At 36.0% G+C, this 23,768-nt stretch overlaps 1 protein-coding gene across 2 annotated transcripts in view; it reads left to right on the forward strand.

Moving 5' to 3' along the window:
* The first annotated feature begins 7,350 nt into the window (after window positions 1–7,350).
* Window positions 7,351–23,768, forward strand: part of LOC113058190 (endoplasmic reticulum metallopeptidase 1) — a 42,753-nt gene continuing 26,335 nt past the window's right edge. Inside the window, exons 1-7 of one of the 2 annotated variants that reach the window (XM_026225865.1) lie at window positions 7,351–7,402; window positions 13,489–13,819; window positions 16,382–16,680; window positions 17,059–17,186; window positions 17,464–17,569; window positions 17,852–17,998; window positions 18,273–18,365. In XM_026225865.1, the coding sequence (XP_026081650.1) occupies window positions 13,554–13,819; window positions 16,382–16,680; window positions 17,059–17,186; window positions 17,464–17,569; window positions 17,852–17,998; window positions 18,273–18,365 (1,039 nt within the window). In that variant the 5' untranslated portion in view covers window positions 7,351–7,402; window positions 13,489–13,553. Of the gene's footprint in view, window positions 7,403–8,346; window positions 8,409–13,488; window positions 13,820–16,381; window positions 16,681–17,058; window positions 17,187–17,463; window positions 17,570–17,851; window positions 17,999–18,272; window positions 18,366–23,768 lie in introns of those variants that run through there. The other variant, XM_026225864.1, reaches the window with a different exon arrangement.

The raw sequence follows: 23,768 nt of genomic DNA on the forward strand, positions 1-23,768 counted from the left end.
CTACAGTTTGTTGCCGTTAAGTCAAGGAAAAAACAGCAAGATACTGTAAAACGTAAAAGTCAGATTTACCAAATAAAAAAAGCTAACTTGACTGAAATATTTGTGGATATCAATAGAAAAAAAAATTATGCAAAGTCATACACTGATAATGAGAATAAATACTGAACTCAACTGTATTAATGTGTGTTTGCACAAGAGAGATCTGTTAGTTTAATGCAGTTTTGTTGTTCACCATTGTGCAGGAGAGTAGAGCCTGTGCTTCAGTCAATGATGAGCCACAAATTCTGGTCATTTGCTGCTTAATGTAAAGACAGTAAATGTGGATTCTCCTGATACAGTGGTAACCTATGTGTTAAGTATTTCAGCACATACATGTGAGCTGCAGTGATTTGAGTAAAAGTCATGCATTAAGTTATTTTACTATTACACATTAAGTGTTTGCAGTTTTATATTAAGAAGTATTCCTTCTCGGGACTCAAATGAAAGAAGTTCATAGTACTAACATCGTAGGAATGCTAGTTCTGTTTGAAGCAGTGGGAGTGGAGTTAATTTCCATGGTAGAATTTACAGTAAAATACTGTAAAAAATTAAGAGTGGTAAATTAATGGTTGAGAGTGTAAATTAGCAGTACTTTACTGGCACCCCTGCTGCCAGTAAATTACTGTTATGTAACGGCACAATTTTTTTACAGTGGCATTGTGCTGGAGAGTAGAACATGTGCTTCAGTCAATGATGAGTCACAAACACTGGTGTTTTGCTGCTTTAAATAAAGATAGTAAATGTGGAGCCGCTGATACAGTGATGATCTCTGTATTGAGTACTTCATCGCATACAGTACATGTGTGCTGTAGCTGACAGTGAACTGCAGTAATTTGAGTAAAAGTCATGCATTTAGTTACTTTATTACTACACATTAAGTTTTGCAGTTTTATATTAAGAAGTATTCCTTCTCAGTGGACTCAAATGAAATAAGTTAATAGTACTAACATCGTAGGAATGCTAATGTTTTAAACTTGAACTGTTTGAAGCAGTGGGAGTGGAGTTTAATTCCATGGTAGAATTTACGGTAAAATACTGTTAAAATATAAGAGTGGTAAATTAATGGTTGAGAGCTGTAAATTAATAGTACTTTACTGGCACCCCTGCTGCCAGTAAATTACTGTTATTTAACAGCAAAAAATTTTACAGTGTAGGCAATATTTTCGAGAAAGTAGCCCCAATAGTATATAGCTGCAGACCCGCAGCACCAGCAGTTTCAGAACCGCAGCCACAGAACCGGAAGTGAGGGGCGGATCTTACTGTCAGGGAATCACCATCACAGTCAACTCCATCATCACCATCACCTGGTCCCAATCACTTACGATCCGAGACAGTTCCTACTGCTGTTACTCTCTTCTACCATTCATCCATTCAACCAGTTCGTTCAGTAAACAAGGGCTATCAAAATGGCTGAAAAGCTAAATTAAATTTTTGTACTTATATATTATCAAAATTCTAATTATATTCAAATTTAAAATGCATAATTTCAGTTAGGGTGTAGAACAGTTTTTTGCTTCTCTCCTGATGCCACGAGGGTGCAAAATATAACTAATGCACGTTTAATAAAAGCATTAGGATACATGACTGTTAAATTTACAGTATTTAAAATAATGTTTATAAAAGAATTATAATTAAGTTTCTTAAACAACTATAAACAAAACAGCAACAGTACATTTTTTATTTAAAAACACGGGGGCAGTGGGATGGGGAAAAACCCACCATAAATTCTCAAGATATGTTTTTAAAAAGTTGAACATACTGTACATAAATTTTACATGGCTTTCTAAACATCCAGCTCTCTTGCGCGAGATGCCATGAGAAGTCCAACGTTGTCCCTCTAGAAAATATGCGAAATATGCATTCTGTGTGAACGGCTTTGTTTTAGATTTGATGCAAACAAGATCTTCTCCACATTGAAGTTTCTCTTTTTCTGCAATATTTTGGAATAAAATCGCAGCAGCGCCGCATCTAGTGGCTTTAACTGGATAGGCCAGCAAAAAAATCTGAGTGAAATTAACTCTGCTGGGAGTACATGTGAGACCACACTCAAGAGTGTGAAAGTGTTAAAATAGGAGTGTTAAATTAACACTGAAGCAGAGTTAAAGTTAATGAGATAATTAACTGATTAATTGAGGGATGATTGACCATTATTGATGAGACCTGATGCTAACATGCAGAATCAACAAAGATGAAAATCACTATTTTTATGGTGTCAACATTATAGTGATCAGCGTTTGCTTTAGTTGGGCTCTTGACCCCTAAAATGTTAAAGTCAGATTTTAATTGGCTGTTATAACTGAGTTATAAAATTACTGAGTTAAAGTTACATTGTTGATTATCCCTTACGAAAAATAACCATGGTTTTATTATAGTAAAACTGTAGAAACCCATGGTTTTTTGGCGTATTGACTGCCATTTGTAAAACCACAGATTTACTACAAATACCATGGTTAAACTATGGTAAATATAGCAAAACCATGGTTAATTTGTGGTTACCATGGTTTAACTACAGTAACCATGGTTTTTTGGTTTTATTTGATTCTTCAGCAAAGTATTTCCAGCATTTTAAATAATATCTGAGGAATTTCTTAAAAGTTGTTTGTTCAAAAATCTTTCAAAAGAGTCCTTACGTTAGACGTGCAAACATCAAGAATCAACCTGTGAATCTCAACAATGGAGAAAATCCAAAAAGCATGTTGCAGTGCATTCTGGGTGCCACCTATCAAAATTATTTTTTTATGTTTCTTTTAGTAGTTTGTTTTCTAATGTTTAGAGTTGTTCTGTTTTTCTGAATATGTCACCGTTGTTAAGATTCCTACACTAATTTTTGATGTATGTGTGTGCCTAAATCAAGCCTTTTCTTATTATCAGAACAACTTTCAAGAAATCCTTTTAATTAGCAGGTACTGCACAATCACAGGGTTGATATAATCAATGAGGTAAATCAAATCTGTTTAGGCTTTAATTGAGTTATGTGATTCAGGTTAAACACCCATGTTTTGATTTTTTTTCTTGTCAGTTTGTTACAATAGTGATTTTCATCTTTGTTGATTCTGCATGTTAACATCAGCTCTATTCAATAATGGTCAATCATCCCTCAATTAATCACGTAATTATCTCATTAACTTTAACTCAGCTTCAGTGTTAATTTAACACTCCTATTTTAACACTTTCACAATCTTGAGTGTGGCCTCACATGTACTCCCAGCAGAGTTAATTTCACTCTGGATTTTTTGCTGTGCACCCGCTCCCGCTGAATGTATGACCAAGCCCACCCTCCCCCGCAATGTTTGTGTTCCCTCCCGACTTTATCTCAGAGCTTGTGAAAAATGTACACAAATAGGTACTCAGACTAAATATTTGTTCAAGTTAACATCCAGAATAACCAATTTTAAACATGATTGCATTTAAATAATATGAAATAATTGATCCTAAACCAAAGCACTACACATACATTGGGTATTTTTTATTTATTTTTATTAGCGTTATAAAAAATGAACCATTAAAACAAAACCGCAACTAGCGGCACCTCAGTTTTTAAACGCAGGTAAGGCCTACTGCATACATGCACCAAACAATTAACTAGAAAATAAATTTAACATGAAATAAACACAGAGAACTTTTAAAATATGCTAGATATAATTTTAACAAAATGAATACAAAATGAAATAAATAAAATAAAATAGAATGCTTTTATAAAAATCTCACAGATTTCACATTCACAATAGCTTTCTTAACAGGCAATTGCAAAAAATAAAATAAATAATACTATATATGTGTGTGTATATATATATATATATATATATATATATATATATATATATATATATATATACACACACACACATAAAGAATTAGGCCTACTAGATAAATTCTATGTCGAAATTCTTGGATAATTGTCTAAAATAATGAATTTTTCTAAATGAAATGATTACATTTTTCTTAATTTTCTTAATTTGATTAGGCTAATTAAAATGTATTCTATATAATAATCTAACCTTAGCAAACATAGCCAACCTAAAATACAAAAATTGAAGAAGTGTATATGAATTTCATTCACTTTATTTCAGTGAAAATAGCTGCCATTGTTGTGCAATAGAACATTCAAAACAGGCTCATTAAAACACAAATGCACACTCACACAAGATTAAATATGCGTAGATCTTTAAACAATACACCTGGATTATAAAGTCTGTGAAAAGCACACACACGATAAAATGCACTTAAAGGATTATTTGATTATGGACTGGTTTGAGCGAGCGAAATCTTCAGAAAGGCGCTCAACGCTCTTAAGGAAATATCACCACTCTGCTCCACTCACATTGCTCTCGTGGGAATGCTCAAAATAAAATGTTTTTTTTCTAGTGACAAATGAGAATTGTTTATTGATGTTTGACTTGCCTTACTTTGATTTTGTCCAGTAAACAGCATCTTTATATTTCTACTCCACACTACCGTTCCCCACGGGACTCCCATGAAATGTTCTTACGTCCACTCTTGCCCGCAGCAAAGGTAAAACCACCAGCTCCCGCGAGATTTGCATTGGGTCCCACGGTTGATTACTGTATTTGTTTGATGCATAATAAGGTTCTTCACCTTATTTTTTTCCGAGTAGCAACAGTTTATAATTCCAGATAACATAGCTCTGACTTAGCAACACCCAACATATTCAGAAGTGGACACTCCAGGAGTCAGAAAGTAAAAGTCCTGCCATATGTTTATTCCACCCATGAACTCAGCAGCTGATTTCACCAGAGGAGGAATCAAGTAATTCCTTCCAAGTCACCAACAAGTCTCAAGTTAAATCCCAAGTCCTCAAAGAGTTTAAGTTAATGAGATAATTAAGTGACTAATTAAATGATGATTGTGCATTAGTGAAGAACACCTGCTGTTTTTGAGAATTACAGAGGATCAGATGTCAATGTTTTATTGCTTAAAATGATGCCACCATCATGGAGATAAGTGTTTGATTTAGTTGTGCTAGTTCTCTCTCTGTAGCCTTATATGTGGTGTTGTAGAGACGAGAGATCGGTGGTATACAATAAACAAATAGGCACATTGAGCTGGTTATTATGTTCATAATAATGTTTATATATATATATATATATATATATATATATATATATGTGTGTGTGTTTAGATTTTGAATAGTTGTCCCAGTGAAAATACAGCATGCAAAAAAGGTACTATAACATTTACAGGGAATAGATTTTAAGTCTGTGTAACACATACAAAAATTTGAACTCCAACATTTGTCACCACTGTTGAGGATCATATGACAAATGATCATGACTAAATGCACAATCCTAAAGAGCGTTTTTTTTCTCTCTTAATATTGAAGTATTATCATGGCAATACATAATAAAATATCACTTTTTTAAGAATAATAATTCTTAATAATAATAATTTGAATCAAGATCATAAAGTCATCAAAAGCATAAGTTACCTATTTGTTTGTTTGATTCTGGATTGCACAAGTATTTGCTGTGAAACGGTAACACATTTGTTTAGAAGCAAACTTATCAAAACTGTTAAAAGGCTCAAGAGCCCAAAATGAAGCAAATACTTACCACAATTATGGTGACAAAGATATTTTTTATTTTCAATTATTTTACATACTTTTACTTTCTGACTCCTGGAGTGTCCACCTCTGAACATATACACTTTCATTTTATGCATCTTATGCACTTTATTCTGATTTCATGTATGGTATTCATTTTAAAGTTTGTTATTACTCTTGTCTATCTTTTGTCTATAAAATGTATTTTATTACACTTGTGTCTTCCTTGTGTTGATGATACAGAAAGAGGTTCTACAAGTTAGAAGTTAGAGATCCCACCAATATTTCTTATGTGATGTACTCACAACTTAATTGATGTGTGATCCAAATATCATAACGTAATTGGTGACGCGAGTACCCATCACTACACTATTTCAGCTTTCTAGGTTGGCGAAAGCAAAATACACTACAAGCATATGAAGGTCAGTATATATAACCAAATATGACACTCACAGACTACAGCTTGATTAATATAATACTGAGAATTAAGAATATGCATATATATATATATATATATATATATATATATATATATATATATTGCAGTAGGCTACTTTCTTGAAAACAACAAATTTTACCCAGAATGCTTAATTTTCTGTGGCTTAATGGAAAACAGTATGTTGCTGTTAGCTGCCATTATTTTGACATTATAAGTCACCATAAAATGTAGTTATTTTATTGCCATTTTTCCACTATTGACCTGTACCTAAACCCTCAACATGTTCAATTCAAATGCATTAGGCCTGTTTTTGTAATGCAAAGAAAATATTCTGGGTAACAAGCTTTAGTCATTTTGTCAAGCTTTCCCGTCAGTTAATAAAAATGTAAAATAAAAATGTAATAAGCAAGAAAAGGTATTTTCTGTCAGTTATAAGATTAGTTCTGTCACACCTTGATATAAGCTTAAATCAAAGTGTAAAATAAATAAACAAATAACTGTCCCCTCGAATATGATCATTATTAAATTAGTGAAGTTTTATTTTTATGTTTTACTAATACTATTTTAATAAAATGGCTGCTGAAATGAATGTACATCAATGCTTTTTTAATAAAATGGGTGCCAAAATTTGTGAATTATTTATTTATTTATTCATTCTAATACTATTTTAATAAAACAGGTCCTGAGATTATCTGAGTCTGAAGTAGATATTTGTCAATAAAAGACATCAATAATATACACGTTTCACAACAAAACATGCAGGAGCGTGTCTACGTGGTGGCCAGGGGCAGCATCGCCAATCTGAAATCTGGTTAGCCACCCCAGGGGTTAAAGTAGTTATACTGACCAAGCTGTTTTACCTTCAATCCAAGCAAGATGATGCTTTGTAAACCTTTTTTAATATAATATACTGCAATTTAATAATATTTGATTATCTGTATTGTAATATTTCATGTAAAATAATGTAGCCTATATAATGAATTATGAGTATAAAATAATCTATTTTGTGTTAGCTCAATTACCTGTGTTGACAGTGTTCATTTTAACAATTTCTGTATATCACCTGTCCTGCCCAATAAGACAATAAACATTTAAGAAAATGTTGAAAATTTTACTTGATGTACATATGTCCCACTTATACTGTTAACACTTGGATTTCACTTGGTAAAACACACATAACCTGCTTGTCATATATGGCAGGTATGTGGCAGTCCACACCTCCATTCAACAATGCTATTGGTTGCTTTGTGTTTTCCCTCATTCCTATTGGTGGATTACTGAAAATTTGAAAATATGTACACTATTTCCTGCTCTGCTCCTTCTTTACAACAACAACCTTTGCCCAGACATGCTTATATCCTCAGGTAAGTGCAGTTTTCTTTGTTTTAATGCTTTTTAGTGGTGTAATACTACACTTTTTGTACACAATCTTACGATTTTGCTCAGTTCAGTATGTGTACCAAACAATTACTCCTACTAAAATTGTGTATCTCACGAATACAGTGTGAGCACAGTGAAAATACAGCGAGTGAGTGTGATCCCTTTCTCTTTTCCATAGTTGTAACGTGAAATAAACACAAATTAATATCTAATTTCTCACCTAATGTCTCAATCAGTTTTGCAACCATAGAAAAATTTAAATAAAACATCTTGTAACCAACATGCAGCATTAACTTTACCTCAAGCAAGTCATTCAGTTTCCAGCTTGTTACATTGAAGAAAAGCATTTCACTAAATATCTGTACCATGTTATTCTATATTATTTATATATCTACTTAACCTGTTAGCCATGTCTTAATTAGTGTTAAGTTTTAAATCTGTAAAGGAGAACAACATTTTATAATTAGATTTAGACATTAAAAACAATAATAATAACAATAAAATAAAATAAAAATCAAGTTTGCATAATTTTTTTGAGTGTTAATTTTCTAAAAACTACAGTGGCCTTCAGCTCATCTGTATTTTTTGGTCTCTTGTTTCACATCTTCCACTTGACAATAGCCAATAGATTCTCTGTGGGGTTCAGGTCTGGTGAGTCAGTCAAGCACACCAACACCACGGTCATTTACAAAAAGCTGCTCAGCAGAAGGAAGCATGAAGTGTTTCAAAATTTCTTGGTAAACGGATGCAGTGACTTTGGTTTTCAAAAAACACAATGGACCAACACCAGCAGATGACATTGTACACCAAATCATCACAGACTGTGGAAACTTAACAATGGACTTCAAGCAACTTGAGCTATGAGCTTCACCACCCTTCCTCCAGACTCTAGGACCTTGGTTTCCAAATGAAATACAAAACTTGCTCTCATTTGAAAAGAGGACTTTGGACCACTGGGCAACAGTCCAGCTCCTCTTCTCCTTGGCCCAGGTAAGATGCCTCTGACATTGTCTGTGGTTCAGGAGTGGCTTAACAAGAGGAATATGACAAATGTATCCAAATTCCTTGACACATCTGTGTGTGGTGGCTCTTGATGCAACACGCAGAACCTGATTTTACCAAGTGAGACATGTTCCTGTTGTCCCTGGAACAACATTGTGATTAACCAATCAGATTTGAAGAACCAGTTTATAGATTTTGTGAAGTTTACGCTTAAAATCACTGTTTGGTGCTTGTACATCAGTGTCATTCACCTATCATTTCATCTGATTTTAGGGATTACTCGTGGTTAAGGTTAGGTTTAGGTGTAGGGATATGGTCAATAATATATTTTTGGAGTAAAATGATGTTCCAGGGTCAACAAAATATGTCGACCTAGGAACACATCTAACTCAGCAAAATCAGGACATGCCAGCAACACAGCCAGTAAAGACAGTGATGCAGCCAGGATGAGCTGGCTTCCCTTTAAATATGATTGATGATTGCGCCCATGCATGCTCCATTCAGACTCCAACTTTGAAGACGTCAGCCAAAGTAAGAATTCTTTAATGCCTGTACTTTTATATTATATTATTTAGCGTAATACACACCGGAACTTCTCGCATGCTGCCACCGGTACTCAGAGTCAAAGCCTCAGTGTCTGGAATTGAAATGACACCCAGGAGGGGGAGTCATGAATTAGCTTACCTCTCATCTCGACAAATCAAGTGAATGCAAGTGGAGTTGGTCTGGTGCATGTACATGTCAGGGGAGGCGCATTGTGTCAAAATAATATTGAATTATTGATTACTAATTTGAATCTGTAACAAAAACAATACCTTAAAAAAAAGAAGCAGGTTTTTGTGATCAATTTTTTTTTTTTTTTATCTGTAAATTCAACTTTCAGTCTAAAGATCCAGTAAACAAATACAAACAGTAAGTTCAAAACAGCTCTAAAACAGACAAAACCGCAGAGTCAAACTCACACAAAAGTACGAGGGTTTTATAATGGATGCTGGTTGAAGCATGAAAGTGTTTTCGATTAGCGTTGGTCGCCGTGCCGATTCTGAATTGATTCATACTGCGGCATCATTTATCAACTGCTTGACAAATGTAACAATAATTGTCTTGTCATGCTATATAAATTAAAATGATACTTAAATTTCCTTGCTTATAAATTATTTAATTCATAATTAATTCTTCTGAAGACCTGATCCTCCTGTGGAAGATCAACCCATTAAAAAAAATAGGTTTTTCGTCTGTTAGCATAATAATATGCTTAATTTAGCAAAACAATCATTTCAGGGATATGACAAGTTACAGGCTAATGTTTTTTTCTTCTTCTTCTTCTTCTGTGCATTGTAATGAAGGCTTTGTAAAAATGCACAGCATTTTAAGCTATTTAAAAAACATACTCCATGCAACACCAACTACTGTACGTACACATTTCCTATCGTGTGCCTATGAAAGACGATCATACCAATCAGACTAGGCATGGGCCGAGATGACACATGCCCCCCGCCTCTATCTGAAGGCTGCAGCCCAGTGCTTCTTGTTTTGTCCAACGAAACCAATATTTTTGTGTAAATTTTACTTAATTTTTTTCATGTTTTTTACTCATTTTTTAACGGTTGCTTGTAAACATCTTATTTGATTAATTCTAATTCATTCTAATGGGTTACATTTAATTGATAATATTGATTGTAATCTGTTGACAATTCTTAGTACGAGTTAATATATTGAGTATTACTTTTTACAGTCTATGCTTGTCTGTAAATAATAGCATATGTTTATCATTAATAAGGTGTCTCCTCCAGTCTTACTGTTTTAGTAGGATACATTAAGCCACATTAATGTATGTTAATGTAAAATCTGCAGCCACATCCCCACGCTAATACAGCAAACAGCACAAATAGTAAGATTAAAAAAAAAACAAAAAAAAAAACAAAAACGTTTTTAACAAAAGTAAAATTAAAAAAAAAATGAAAGAAAATGGCAATTGTTCATTTTTGAAGTAGATGATTTTTTTTTTTTTTTGTAAAAATTAATGTTTGGTTTCATTTTTGCATTTGCTCAATATGGTCTGAAAATTGAATTGTGAAGCGTTACACGGACAATCACTAATGCACAATGATCCTTTAATTGGTCACTTAATTACCTTATTAATTTTAACTCTTTGAGGACTTTGACGATTTGACTTGAGACTCATTTGTGACTTGGAAGGAATGACTTGATTCCTCTGATGAAATCAGCTGCTGAGTTCATGAGTGGAACAAAAATATGGCAGGACTTTTACTCTTTGGCCCCTGGACTTCCCACATCTGGTAGGCTTTAATATTTTTGGAATGTGCAATTAGTAGGTCTAAAAATAGCATGTTATTAGATTATCTAAAATTTCCTTAATTTAAAAAGGGCTATACAGCAGCATTCCTGTCTTGGGTGTAAAAAAATAAATAAAAAAAGGAGAAAATGTGTGCAGTGTTGATTTGCAGTCCTTAATCATATCTGCTTGCCTTAATATTCAAATAATCTAATGTAGGATACTAATTATGGTAAAAGTTCATTTCCCCCTCCCTTTTTCCTGTTTACAAAAATAATTTAATAATTTTAATAATAATTGTAAAAAATGATCAGCCACATGTGAGCCTATCAGTCCTTTACAGAACTCAGCCAAACAAGAATACCATATTCTTAGGTTTATATATTCAGGGACAGATTAATGCACGGGTATACTGGGCACTTGTCCAAGCCACTAGACTAGAGAGGGGAGCAGCCGAAATACTGCTCTTCCCGGAACTCTATTTTCATCAGTGGGGTACAGAGACGTCATGCCCATTCAAACGGAGGGGGCACGTGGCCCCTCAGATGTTTGATCAAACTAATACTTACACACCACTGCACTATAAGACATCCCTGCATATATTGGTCACATCTGTTTTTATTATTTGGCTTACTTCAGGTTGGGTTATGGCACTGTTTTGGTTCAAGTTCAAGTTCTGGCTAAAAAGATGTGGAACACCGGCAAACACTTGCTAAACTGGGCCACATTTTAGCTGTTGATATGTGCCAGATCCGAGGCAAAGGAAATTTGCTGACTGGGACACTGCAAATCCCCCAGCAAACAATGACCTGGCAGTCCGCCAGCGTTTTTTGGAAGGCAGCTTGACATGGTCAGACCATCGCCGGGACACCAATCACAAGCCGTTAGTCTATCCTGTGTTTCTACTGAACTCTAACATGACATGTTTATTTTATAAATATATGACATTTATTTTTTACAGTTAAAAAGTTAGAATCTGAAGCATTGTATAAAAAATAGTGAGACTTTATTAACTAAAGAATAGTAAAAAAATAATACTGCAAGCACATTTTTAAATTAAATACATGGGTTGAGTGTTCGTAAAAACAACAATACATAATCTTAGAGTCCCAGATTTATTTTTTGATTGTTGCAGGCAAAAATCCTTGATTTTGCGGCACGTTTTCTTAAAAAATGCGATGGAATAGGTGGGATATTTTTGCAATTTATGCAATGAAATTGCGTGAACTTGCAAAAACTGTGGTTTGATGAAAAAGAGAAAAAAAGTGATTCCCCCAACACCTTTTTCTCACTAGGCTACTACCTTAATGTAAAGAGTAATTTCTTATTACTTCCTATGATAAGCAGGCATACTAAATCACAGAATATTTAAGTTGCAATCTCTTACTGCAATGTAAATTATTTTACATACTAATAATATAATTACAACTGTAAGTTTTTGGTACTGTTCTGTAACAAAAAAGTGCAATCTTACAACTGTAAAGTTGGATCAACTTCTGAATGAAACTATAACAGTGTTTAGTAGCCTAGTGAGAAGGGGGTGTTGGGAGAATCACCTTTTTTTTCTCTATTTCATCAAACTGCAGTTTTCACAAGTTCTCGCAATATAATTTGGCTCCACTGTCATGTAAAAATCGGGAAACTGCTTCGCACGTTCTTTTGCGTTTATTTTTGTTGGCAAATAAGAATGATTTGCGCGCTTCAAGTTTCACCGCAGGGTTTGCAGATGATGTTCACGTCACGTAATTAAGTCACTTCATAAGGTTCCCATGGCAATAGGGGGAAAATGGCGCTTTACTTGTGTGAAGTAAACTCAACATTTTTCAACTTTCTGCTGATATATATGTGAGTTTTTTGCAACGAAAATACAGGGATTATGAAATCATGCTAGCCCCGCATATTTTGCTTTCAAGCGATCGCATAATTGCGTTTTTCTGGAGGGACTGATCTTAATCTATAAAAATAAAATATACATACTGTATATAGGTGTGTGTGTGTGTGTGTATAATGGAGAAGGCCAAACAAAGTAGTTTTGCTTTCACAACGAAACACACATCGTCTCCACACCATGGCAAGCAGCGGCAACAGCGAGAATAAAAGTTACGTCTTCTTTCTTTGTGTGAACATTTGGGTGGTGTTATGCAAATCTTCTCACACAGTGACGTAGACATGTGGGTGCATGTTTGAATGAGCCATTTTAAGAGGTTGTGGTTGACTCTTAACTTTTATAAAGAATATCTCCTTGGATTTGAGACTTTTGTTTTTGCAACTTTACAGATCTTCTTTATGCACCAAGAGCTTTTAACACTCCAAAGACAAAGGACAAATTGAAATTGCATCATATGACCCCTTTAATGATAAACCAGCAGATTGTCAGTGGACCACTGTCGGAAATATCGCGACTCCAATTGGTGGTCTGCTGGAATAACAATGAGCAATGCATTGGTCTGCCGGTGGGCCACCACATTTGCCACCGGTGTTGTGCCACTGGACCGCTGGCCTTGGTGATTTTGGGCCAGTATTTTAGCTGTAAGTCAATAATGTCCTGGGTCGGTAGATGATCGCTTGGACACTTCCGGTGGCTTCACTGCCCAAGTAGGGCAATCCTTTGCTGACGCGGGGCCCGGTGCAGCTGCAGCAGTTCAACCCCCCTTAGGACTGCCCCTTAGGGGGATGGAAATTTAGAATATTTAAATTCAAATATTTCATTGAATTTCATTGAATATTTGAAAACATACACAAATTAAAAAAACACACACTTTTGTTCTGCAGAGATTGAGACCTCAAACTCTCACCACCTGCTGGCAGTTTAAAACACAGTGAGTGATCCAGTCATTATGCAGATCAGAGAGAGAGACTCTACAGGTCGCAGAAACAGAGACCAGCAGAACCAGCAGCAGTGGGACAGTCGTGATGAGGAGGCTGCGCTGAACATGCTCTGGAGCCGCAAACGCAAGCCAGAAATGAGAACTGGGCTGGTGGAGAGTTCTGTTGTGATTCTGCTGCTCGGGTTCGTGTGTCTGCTGTGGACTCTGGTTCTGATCTCAGTCCAGCCGCTCATCAGCAGCAGCAGTCCGGGACACTTCAACGCCCTCCGGGCCAGGTACACTTTACCATATTAGAGTCATGCCCTCAGGTGGGAATACCATGACACTTTGATGTTTATTATGATATCGCTTGATTACCTTATTCATATACCATACAATTTACATGTCACTTTAAGTATACTATGGTAATACTATGGTAAATACTGTAGTGTTTTTATATTATATTGCAATTTGTGTATTTTTATTAAATATTCTAAATTAATTAAGTTGCAATATATATATATATATATATATATATATATATATTTAAATCAATCAAGAAGAAAATAACATCTACTGTAGACTCTATTGTTATTGTTACTCTGGTTACTGATGCTGCTACTGTTTTTTGATAACAGTTGTTGATGCAATTTAGCACAATGCTATTATGACAGCTCCTTTGTTATGAGGTTAACTGTAACAACCATGGTAAAATGTACGACATGAAAAATATTTATCATCTTTAAAGCATTAATCAAATCTGTCTGCTGGGTTTTTGATTAGACAGTGGAACAAATTAAAACGTGATGTTATTTGTTTAAACTTTGTGCACTCCTCATTTGGGAGACACACTCATGGTGTTCACAGTCAAAAATGACTGGACACCTATGGAATTACATTTGGTTCAATAAAAATGAACGTAACTTTATAAAACTGAATGTAACTTTTTCAGAAACTATCAAAAATATGCCATTACAAAAGAAGAAAAACACAATGAAAATGAAATAAATAACCTTTCACAAACAAATTTAACAGGCTCTTCAAATATACTTCATTCTTTGTCTAATCGTGGATTCACAGATTTCGCTTACGCTTCGCAGTTTTTAGCTTGGTGTTTTGATACAAACTTCTCATGGGGGCGGGGTTAACAGTTATCTACTCTGATTGGATAGTGAGTTATTGATGGACAGGTGCCCTCTGACCGGGAAGTACAGATGCCACTCAGTGGCACGCATATTGGAAAGCTCTCGTGGTGATTAAATCTGGTCTATACGGCAAAAGTTTTTTTTCACAGACAAAGTGAAAGCCATTAATTTTAAGCTCATACACAGGTTCTACTCTCTAAAGAAGTGTATACACAGATTTAAATCTGACATTGATCATACATGCTCTTTTTGTTTGAGTTGGGATGACATTGGGATGACTTTGGGATGACATTGGTGTGTTTGTCAAGTGTAAGATTTTGCCAGGCTTCTCAGTACATATAAAAATACATTAGATAGATTATTTGGGTATTATGACTGTGACCCCACAAACTAAAATAATAGTTTTGTTATTAATTAAAACATTTTCCTAAACAAATTTCACATTCACAAATGCAAATTCTCCAACTGTAAACCTGTCTTCTCTGTTTTCCTAAAAGAAATGGAAAACTTTGAATTTAATCTCAGTATCTACTAATAAGAAAGCTATAAGGACTGTTAGATTTCCTCTGCCTTTGATCTCCTTTTGTAATTTTGTTCAGATTTTGGCCCTCTTTTCTTTAGTTCTATTTTATTCTTTATTGGTGTTTTGTTTTCTTGTGGTTGATATTATGTGATGTATGTTTATACTTTTGTATGTTTTTGTTCTCTGCATTAATAAAAAAATAAAAAGAAAAAAAAGGCTCTCACAGTGATTTGTGTGCAATACGTCGTGCCTTGTAATACTAAATATGTAGATCACCCCTTTCCCGAGAAGTTTGTGTCAAAACACCCAACGAAAAAGTGCGACGCGTAAGTGAAATCTGTGGCAATGTATTCAGAATCCATGATAACCAAAAATGAATCTTTGAAAAACATTACCAAAGAATTAAGCATATTTGAGTAAAAAAAAAAAAAAATCTTCTTTTGTAATGGCATATTTTTGATAGTTTCTGAAAAAGTTACGTTTATATACTGTATATATACTGTATATATACATATATAGCCTTTTTTTAAGACTACTTTTTAAGACTTTTTTAAAAGTACTTAGGTTTTTCAAATCTTGCCCTTTGTGTGTGTGTATGTTTGTGTGTGTGTTCACATACCAAGTGACAAAAAGGTCACAATATTTTGTAACATTCTGGTGAAGCTACGATTTAAAAAACAAGTGACACAAGACCGCACAAGGGTTACATATTCACATTTTACAAGCATAAAATGAAGAGGATATTTGCAGTATTTCTTCGCATACTGTATACTGAAAATATCTCTACTAATGATGCTTAAAGTTGGCATTAAGTGATAACTTGTGTTTCTTAATGAATGCTATTCATCTTATTGTGAATTTTTTATACATCCATAAAGTATAGAATAGAGTAGCCTAGAGTAGAATGGTACATTATAGAACATAGTAGGGTAGAACAGAATAGAGTGGGATAGAATAGAGTAGAATAGAGTAAGGTAAAAATAAAACAGAATGGAACAGAGTATAATAGACTTTTTACTGTTATTATAAACAGGTACAATGAAACTCTTTTTGGCTTCTCTGCTTCAATTCAGTAACTTGGCAGAAACAAAACTAATAATCTATAGATATATAACAATAGAATAAAAACAGCACAAAAGCCATAAGAACACATTTGAGCTCACGTGTAAAACTTTTATGTTGTGTCTCAGGAAACATTTGGAGCAGATCACCAGTATTGGGCCGCGGACCGTTGGAAGCACAGAGAATGAGATCACCACGGTCAACTACCTGCTGGATCAGATCGAGCAGATCCAGTCTGAGAGTAAAACTGGACCTCACTTCATCACGGTGGACATCCAGCGACCCACTGGCTGCTTCCGCATTGACAGCTTTAACATAAGCTGCTACGACCGCATAACCAACATCGCTGTCAAACTCCAGCCAAAGACGGGCGCACAACATTTCATGCTCGCGAACTGCCACTTTGATTCGGTGCCCAACAGCCCGGGTACGCTTGCACAGTTTATTCAAGGCTTCACAAGTTAACCTGCTGAATATTTCCTGTTAGAACTGTTTTTATCAGTGTAATGTCTTAAAATCTGATCCAACAGAAAACCAGAAAGTGAAAGAGAACAGCAGGAACATTGATTAGTGTGATCTGTCAGTTATGACAGATTCTAGTCAGTTATGATTTGGAATTGAGTTTTAGGACTGCGTTTGATTGACAGGATTAAATTGTATATATGTATCTGCATTATCAGCATCTTGCATATGCTACATAATGGTTTTATGTGTTTTATCTATAGTAAGTTTTTTTTGTGTGTGTATGCTGTGTGTCAGTGATTACTGCAGGTACTGTGTGATTAATAAGGTGTGTGTGTTTCAGGAGCCAGTGATGATGCTGTCAGCTGTTCTGTGATGTTGGAGGTTTTACATTCACTAGTGAATCTTTCCATGCCACTCAAACATGGCGTCATCTTCCTGTTCAATGGGGCAGAGGAGACCAAACTCCAAGTGAGAGTTCACAGCACAGCTGACCTTTGACCTTTTTATGAGAATCACTCTCACCACTTTCATTATTCATGGTTTAATTTATATATAGATACATACTGTATATCTATCTATCTATCTATCTATCTATCTATCTATCTATAAATATAGATATAGATATAAGAATGTTAAACCCTTTTGTACAGTATAAAAACTTTTATTTACTTTATTTTATTTACTTTATTTACATTTATTACTGTACAACCATTTGAACCAGACTTAACATCTATCTTTTTCTCAGGCCAGTCACGGCTTCATTACCCAGCATCCCTGGGCTCAGCAGGTGCGAGCGTTTGTGAACCTGGAGGCTGCAGGTGTGGGAGGCAAAGAGTTGGTGTTTCAGACAGGTGTGTATCTGAGCTGAACACCTGCAGCAGAAGAAACTGCACTGTTGATAGGTAGCAGAGTTACAGAGATCATTTAACTGATAATTAAAATGTTATCTTTTGTTAAACTTAAAATGTTAAACTTTTTTGTTTTGTTTTTCTGTCCAACACAAATGTTCATCATATTGTTCATGTGTCTGTTCACATTCACTTACATGTTATAGAAAAGCATGATCATTTGTCAAACGTCAAAACAAGAGCGTGAATAAATGATGAAGAATGAGCCTCAGTCTTGTGTTTCAGGTCCGGAGAACCCATGGCTGGTCCAGGCATATGCCCGAGCCGCCATCTACCCATTCGCCTCAGTGGTCGGTCAGGAAATTTTCCAGAGCAGACTCATTCCTTCAGACACAGACTTCCGAATCTTCAGGGACTTTGGGAATATTCCTGGTATGAGATACACACTGTAAAAAAGGGGAAATTTAGGGTAAAATACATGGCAGCTGTGGTTGGCAGAACTTTACTGTACAGCAAAACAGAATTAACCAGATTTACAGACTAAATGTATACTTACAGTAAAAACACATTTCATTTATGATGTATTATTGATTAAAAAAAGAAAAGTTAATGGTAATGGCAATGAGAAAATCAGAAGTATTTCCTGAGACTGTTAGATCATGTTAAAGACTTTTAAAGTGAAAATCATCTTCGTCTCATTCTGCAGGAATTGATCTTGCGTTCATAGAAAATGGTTTCATCTATCATACTAAATATGACACTCCAGAGAGAATCCACACCAAGTCCATCCAGAGAACAGGTGAGGTGCCTGATTCCTGATCTACAGCCTCATATGAAGACATTAAAAACTAAAACGTAGTTCTCAAAACAAAGTTCTCAGCTGCTGCATTTTTAAGATGCTTTAGAAACTTGTCATGGTTCATGGCTCTGTGTGTTCATTACTGCATGTCTGCATGTTGTTGTCACATGTCTGATTGCTTGTTAGCGTTGCTTCAGTAATCTTGGTGCTGACAAGTTATCAGTGCGTCTGCACCTGTTGTGCACTTTTCGCGGCCTTTATTTGTGTTGCGTTTGCTGTGCATGTTGTCAGATCATTTTTTTGCTCATGCTTGTCATTTCTCCAGTGTCTCTGTTGTTCCTGTTTAGTTCTGCCTGGGTTTACTTACCTTTGTGGAGATAATCAAGCTGTCGTTGGATACTCTATTCTGTGTTGGTTCAGTTCATTGTGTCTCAGTTTCCATGCATTTGAGATCTACTCATCTGCATGACCACATCTGCTCCATTGCCTTGCTTTCTCTTCACCATTGTAGTAAATAAACTGTGCATCACTTGCAAATGGGTTTTGAGTTCTCATTCCATAACAGAACGGTCTGACTAAGGAGGGATCCAGCAATTGTGGCAGAACTTAGAGACATTCTTACCAGTGACAATACTCGTATGGAACAGCAGGAAGAACAGATCATGGCTACTGGGTGTGCTGTTCTGGCCCCAGTAACACAGGTCTCAGATCTAACCACTCAGTTCCAACAGTTAAAGAGAGAATCTGCCCAACAGTCCACTGAGCTCAAGCCCCTTACTATTCCAGCTGTGGATCACACCAGCCGGCATTCTGAACCCCATCTGCCTCCGACTGCCTACTCTGGTGAGCCCCTATTATGTTGTTCATTTCTGGCTACATGTTCTCTTCACATTGCTCTCCAATCTTCATCATTACCCACAGAGGAATCCATAGTGGCATTTGTGATCCCCCTGGTATCAGGACTAGCACCTCGCTGGGGAACAGTGGTATGGGTTCAAAAACACAGCTGTTGTTCATCATTTCAGTCCTTCTAAAATGAACTCAAGAAAGTGTGTGAGCTGCATCTGGCAGGGAGGCGGTGCGGAAGTTGGCTAAGTTACATCAAGGAAATTGAACAGTGACTGATAACTTCATTGAATTGTGTATGTTGGTGGCAGAATGCAAATGGAACATTGAAGAGCAGTGGGACATGTTTAGGCATGGGCTGAGGTTGATTAATCTGGCTATCAGAGTGGACACTATATTGCGTCATCGTGATCAATAAGCTCTACAGATTCCTGTGGTCAATGCTGAAGACCAATTCTCTGGTACTGTTAAGAATACGACTGGTCACTTTTTTGATGCAGAGCCCATGCAGGTGGACATAACTCATAATCTCCTTTCACAAAGCCAAAAATTGTCAGTAGGGAGGAGGTTACTGAGGAGTGGAGTCGCTTCCAAGAAATCCTTTTCTACTGGTACTCTTCTCCCGGTTCAACTGCAAGTGGGCCACGCTGCATTCACCTGTAAAGCCTTGACTGACTCTGGAGCAGAGGGTAATTATTTGGACCATAAGATGGCTCTTAAGTTAGGTGTTCCTGTGGTTCCGCTCAACTCTCCCAACTCTCCCAACTGTCAGCAATCTCTATGGTCAGTCCCTTCCACCCATTACCCATGCAATAGAGGGTTAGTGGCAGTCAAGCTTGCCTTGAAAGAAGGGAGTCATTGGTTGGTGGGTTTGGGGGAACCTTTTATAGTCTGGACCGACCATAAAAATCATGAATACATCAGGTCTGTGAAAAGGTTCTTGGCAGGCTTTATGGGCTTTATTTGGTCACTTCCATTTTTTATTTTTTTATCATCCATGTTCTAAGAACATTAAACCTGATGCTTTGTCCCACATTTTTTACCAATCTGAGTGCTCGTTGTCTCTCGAGTTCACCTTTCCACAGAAAATCGTGGTTTCTACGATGAATTGGGAGATCGAGTCAAAGGTCCGTACAGCCTTACAAAGGTTAACACCTCTACCTGGTTGCCCACCGAGTCACTTGTTTGTGGCAGTTTGTTTACGGTATAATGTCTGCCCTCTCAAGGTAACATGGTAGTTTTGACCATGGTTGACCAGTTCTCGAAGGCAACTCATTTTATCCCTCTGCACAAAATACCCTCAGCTAGAGAAACAGCAGTTGCTGTCATTGGTCAAATTTTTCGGCATTCACGTAGTCTCTGACAGGGGGCCTCAGTTTACTTCCAAATTTCTTCCTTTTAGAATTTTGTCCTTTGTTGGGGGCTACTGTAATCTTTCTTCTGGTTTTCATCCCCAGATTAATGGTCAGACAGAGAGGGCTAACCAGGATTTAGAATGTATCTTGCGGTATTTGGTGTCTTAGAACCCAAACTCTTGGAGTCAGCAACTTTCATGGCTGGAGTACGCACACAATTCTTTACCGGTATCATCTACAGGCCTATATCCATTTGAGTCTAGCTTAGGTTACTTAGGCTTGTTTTTCAGAGAATGGAATCCAAAGTCACTGTCCCTCTGCCTACACCTTTTTCCAGAGGTGCAGCTGCACCTGGAGATAGAATAGAGAGTCTATTCTCCAGGTGGGGTCACGCACCAAGATCCAGGCCGATCGCCACCAGTCTAAGGGACCCGATTTTAATATTTAAGCAGATGATCTAAAGCGCATGGCACAGCTGCACTCAGGGTGTGTCCCAATCCACTTTTGCTAGTTTAATGATGGGAAATCGGTCGGTGTGCCCTGGTGCATGGTCTAAATGGGTGGTCCATATTCTCTTAATGAGTAATGGGTGTCTTTTGGGCGTAATGTGCAATAAACCAATCAGTCATCTATTATTTATTTATTTAATGTTTATTTCACAGGGATAAATTCATAGAACATTGCTTTATAAAAATACAAAGTAGATGCCATGCATACAGGTTTATAGCCATGACTAATTTGCAACCCCTGTCCCTGGTTAGGCTTGTAAAATTAAAACAGAAATTACAGAGTATTGAATTAAAAATTATAACTATTAAAATACATACAATAAATACATCCCATACATAATATAAGATATGGGCTTAAATAGATGTAGAAATCTCTATAAAACACAGTCTAGACACATTTAACAATACAAAAACACGAAAGTATGCATATGTCTGTGCATGCTAACATATGCAACTTTATCTTTGTATGCATTGTGTTGTATCCTGTACAGTCAATGTTCACAGAGTTGTTTCAGTTTCAGCCATTGCTTTAAATGTGTATTAAAAACCTTGAGTTCTGTCACTGTTTTAATTTCTGATGGTAAGGTGTTCCACAATCTTATGCCTCTTACTGAAAATTATGTCTGACCAAATGTTGTTCTACGTTTTGCGGCTATACAGTTTCCACTTGCTGTGCCTCTGGTTCTTATTCCACTCTTTTGTTTCAAAACTAGTTGACAGAATATTTCTGGTGCAAGGTTGTTCACACACTTAAAAAGTAGTTTTAGCAATTAATAATTTACAAAACTGTCAAAACTCAAAACATTTGGATCCCATATAACCTTTGCATGATTCACACTCTGAAAGAATCTAAATTGTCTTTGTTTACATACCGCATCACTGTAAAACCTGACAAGTAACTTAACTTAAACCGTTTGAGTAAACAGATATCCTTAAAAACCTGACAAATTAGGTTTACTCAAACCATTTGAGGAAACCGATTGCCTTAAACCATTTAAGTACTCTGAACTTAATTCAGTTGAGTTCACTGAAAGAAGATTTACATTGCAATTAAATAAATAAGTGATTAATTGAGTGATAATTGAGCATTAGTGATGAACACCTGGTGTTAACAAACAGAATTAATGAAGAAAAGAGAGAAAGGAACTACAACTGACTTCAGACACAGCTTCACTAAAACCTGACAAGTTATGTTAACTCAAACCATTTGAGGAAACTGATTGCCTTAAACCATTTAAGTTTTAAAACTAACAGTTATAAGTACTTTTTACTTAATTCAATTGAGTTCAGAAAAGAAGCTATACATTGCAATTAAGTAATTAAGTGATTAACTAAGTGCTGATTGAGAATTAGTGATGAACAGCTGCTGTTAACAAACAGAATCACTGAAGAAAAGAGAAACACAAGAAATATTACAACTGACTTCAGACACAGACTTAGATGAAATCAACTGAAATAAAATACATGAAATCTCTCAAGATCTGATTAAACAACCCACAAACAGCATCACCAGCTGCACTTATTAATAACCAGACTGACTTTATTTCTGTCAGACGTCTACAGAAGATCTTATTGAGAATGAACTAAGGTTTAGATGTTGATTTATTGTTTCATTTGAAGTAACCATGTTAGAGATCAGTGTTTGCTTTAGTTGGGCTCTTGACCCTTGATTTCGGTTTTAGTCTTTTCTCTGGCTGTTATAACCATGTGTTTCTAAAACACATTTGTTGTAACTTAATAGCCCAGAAGAAATATCATCAGGTGCTAATCTGTACCTAGGTGTAGGTTTTTATATGTTATATCGGTGATGAGAATCATCAATTATTGATCTGTATGGAGTCTAATCTCTGAAGAAGTAGGTGTTGTGTAATTAGTAGAAGTGATTCTAGTAAAAATGACACTAAGAGTCACTAAGGGCCCTATTTTAACGATCTGAAATGCAAGTGTCAAAGCGCGAAGCGCAAGTAAGTTTGTGGGCGGGTCTCGGCGCTGTTGCTATTTTCCCGGCGGGATAAATGGCTCTTGCGCCCGGCGCAAATCTAAAATGGGTTGGTCTGAAGTAGCTTCATTATTCATAGGTGTGGTTTGGGCGTAACGTGAAATAAACCAATCAGAACTTCATCCAACATTCCCTTTAAAAGCAGGTGCGCAAGTTCCATTATGGATTGCTATTATTATGGCGTATTTACCAGGCGCACGCCAGGAGCGGTTCACAGCCGAGGAGACTGATGTTCTTGTAAGAGCAGTGAAAGACAGAGAAGTTGTGCTGTATGGGGATGGGAGAAACCCACCCAAAATAGCGTCGGTTAAACAGGCGTGGGAGGAAATAGCCACAATTGTTTCATCGATTTTTTTTTTTCCTGGTTCTTGACGGACAAACAAATTTGTCAGATGTCCTTATATACATATATGTCTTGCCACTATCGGGCAAACAGGTCTGATCCTTAATTACTACAGTTAGCCTGAATAATTTGTAAGCAAGATTTCACAATGATTTCCGTCATCTCATGTGTTAATATTTTTTTTAGTGTAACAATTTATGATTTGCAAAAATAACTGTTGCATCTGTGTAGATTACATGAGCAAAGTGTATGCGCGTTGTGCACGCTATACATTATGGTCAAGCTTGCGCCCTTAAAATAGCAGAATGAACAACGCGCAACGCGCCACTGACTTTAGACTAGGTTTTTTCT

This window comes from Carassius auratus, chromosome 40 (assembly GCF_003368295.1).
Source record: "Carassius auratus strain Wakin chromosome 40, ASM336829v1, whole genome shotgun sequence".
Taxonomy (NCBI): Eukaryota; Metazoa; Chordata; class Actinopteri; order Cypriniformes; family Cyprinidae; genus Carassius; species Carassius auratus.